The following is a 2596-nucleotide window of genomic DNA, read 5'->3' as shown; positions in this document are numbered from 1 at the left end:
CCTTGACCAGCTCTTCATATTATTCACCGAAGATTGAAAAGAGAAATAAAACAACTTTCAAGCGTTTGGCTTTCCTTGCTTGCTCTGAGATCTGAAGGATTTCGGTTTTGTATATGTAATGATAGTACTTTCAGTGTTTGAAGAACGTCGTTAGGTACAAATAATTATGTTACAAATAAATGCTTTGTCAAATGTTTTACAAACATTAAAAACTTAGACCTCTTACGAGTTGATCGGGAACTATCTCAACTCAATATTTTTTTTTAAAAAAAATACAACACCCTATAGATGTCTGAAGAAATACCGAATACATGGCTTCTTAAAGGCATTGGATGTGGTACACATCTGCCATAAATTGTTTAAAGATATTTTTATGCTTAGATATGGGACTTTAAAATTAAAATGAACTGAACAGATGTGGACTCTATAAGTATGATATATTCAATAATATGGTTTCTATATCCAGTTGGTGAGAGACGATTGATTATTCCTGGTTGGAATAGCTGAAGATAGAGAAGAAGGGGGAATACTCCTCACCCCCTTTAATCTCACCCTGCATTAAAAATCAATAGCTGTATCTTTGTTCGCAATTTTCACATTTCGAACTCCTGATATTCCGTTTCATTAAATTCAAAATGAGCCCATGAAAAAGGTCCAGAGCTTTATATTTTTCGGAATTGTTATCTGGTTAAAATCTGTTTTTAAAATGACCATAAATACTAAGAAAAACAAAGAAATAAAAATTATTTATGCCAATTTTTAATTTAAAAAAAACAACAGGAAATTCGTGTGCTGTTCTAAAATGGAATATTTCCGATGCCTTCACATTATACCTATTGGTACTACCTTTGAAGTAGTATATGCGTAGTATATACATGCGCGCGCGCGCGTGTATATCTATCTATCTATATATGGGAGACTGAATTTTGTACCCCTTCCCAAATGAAAAACGTTCCTGCGCCACTGGTCTTCATGGCACGGTGCAATGCACAGGGAACTTTAACTTTACTTTTTATATATTGTATTAATTTCTGTACCCCTGAGTAACTAATTTTATTTTTTACATACGCATGTACGAATCTTCTACTATGTCAATAGCTGAGGCCCCCCTAAAGGCTTATTTATCTCCGCACTGCGGGGTTTTGGGGCTTGTAGATCCGGCACTGTAAAGAAGGCCAGCAGCCTACCCTCACCACATAGAGTGGGGTCCTCAAAATCGGATCACTTTCAAATGAAACACACATAAAATCGAAAGTAGTCATTTTTTCGACACGAACTGAACAGCATCCGACAGGTACATCATTGCTACATATGTTCCCGAAACGCTGTTTTTTACATTTGCATATTAATAAAGTTATATATTGAAAACAAAAGGAACTACAAAATATTTTATTTTGTAAAAATGTCCTGCATACCGGATCACGTGTCCTTGAAAGCGGATCATAGGGTAGTAGCTGAAATATATATCACAAACATATTTGTCCAAAATTTCACTAATACCTTTCACTACACAAAACACCTTGCACTACTGAATACACTATTCATACACAAAACACTTTTCCCTATACAACATACTTCCCACAAATCGATGTATTTTTACCTTGTGCTCCAACACATTGTTCATGGTACGTACCATGCTGAGCACCGCATGCAAGAAATCCAATCGGCCATAAAACTGTAATTTAAATCTGAGTACAACCGCTCGCAAAATCCACACTTGTCGTTACCTTGACTTTCCTCTAACGATTCATCAGAACTGGTGGAGCTATCAGTTGAAGAAATGCCGTCTCTTTTTTTCTATACTGTGATGTTCTGTCGCCGCTTAGATTTTAGCAGAACTTCTAGACTTTTAGATGCTGCTGAAAGGTCTCGTAATTCTTTCACATTATTGGGAGATGTGACATGGGCGTCTTTCATCTATTTATTTATTTATTGAGAAAATTCCAGATACAGCACAGTTGGTCATTTTACACTGAAATTGTCAACAAAGAAAATGCAAAGATAATAATAAGAAGAAGAAGCAAAATATATTTAAAAAATAATAAAAATAACAAAATATCACAAAAGTGAATAGCAAATTAACAAAAAATAAGTGAAAGATGGCACTATTAGATATTATTTATAATCATTTCTTCTAATAGATGACCGAAAGGCAAACTCTGAGGAAAATATATCGATTCTTGATGATAGATCATTGTATTGTGTGGCAAGACTGTAAAATATAGATCTATTTTGAATTTCAAGTCTAGGTTTTTCTGTATAAAATAATCTTGTATTGCGAGTTAAGCGCATAGGTACTCTAAAGTGGAATTCTCAAGAAGTGTGTTGCAGCGGATTTTGCCATTCACAATTCTGTATAAATAACTGAAATCCTTTTGCAAACGTCGCTGATAAGCAGTTTTTAAGTTTAGAAGAGACAAGAGATGCGGAGATGTAAAATTGCGTAATGAGGGAACCCTGTATCGAACTATAGCTAGGAAGAAGTGAAAGACTGAATCGATTCTAGAGAGATGAGTGGGACATGCCATGGACCAGACGGGAGAGCAGTATTCTATTATTGGGGAAATGAATGATTTGAAGTACAAGGTGAGGGCTG

General features: G+C 35.1%; 1 protein-coding gene across 1 annotated transcript in view; it reads right to left on the bottom strand.

The window, feature by feature from the left end:
• The window catches only part of LOC145991726 (uncharacterized), a 64816-nt gene extending 63180 nt beyond the window's left edge, over positions 1-1636 (bottom strand). The window contains exon 1 of the mRNA XM_083127781.1: positions 1601-1636. Coding sequence (XP_082983907.1) covers positions 1601-1636 — 36 coding nt within the window. The remainder of the gene's footprint in view (positions 1-1600) is intronic.
• Between the last annotated feature and the right edge of the window lie 960 nt (positions 1637-2596).

This window comes from Lepisma saccharinum, chromosome 8 (genome assembly GCF_977018435.1).
Source record: "Lepisma saccharinum chromosome 8, izLepSacc3.1, whole genome shotgun sequence".
NCBI classification, from domain to species: Eukaryota; Metazoa; Arthropoda; class Insecta; order Zygentoma; family Lepismatidae; genus Lepisma; species Lepisma saccharinum.
Note: the sequence above shows the minus strand (reverse complement) of the source record. Positions and strands in the feature narration are given on the sequence as shown.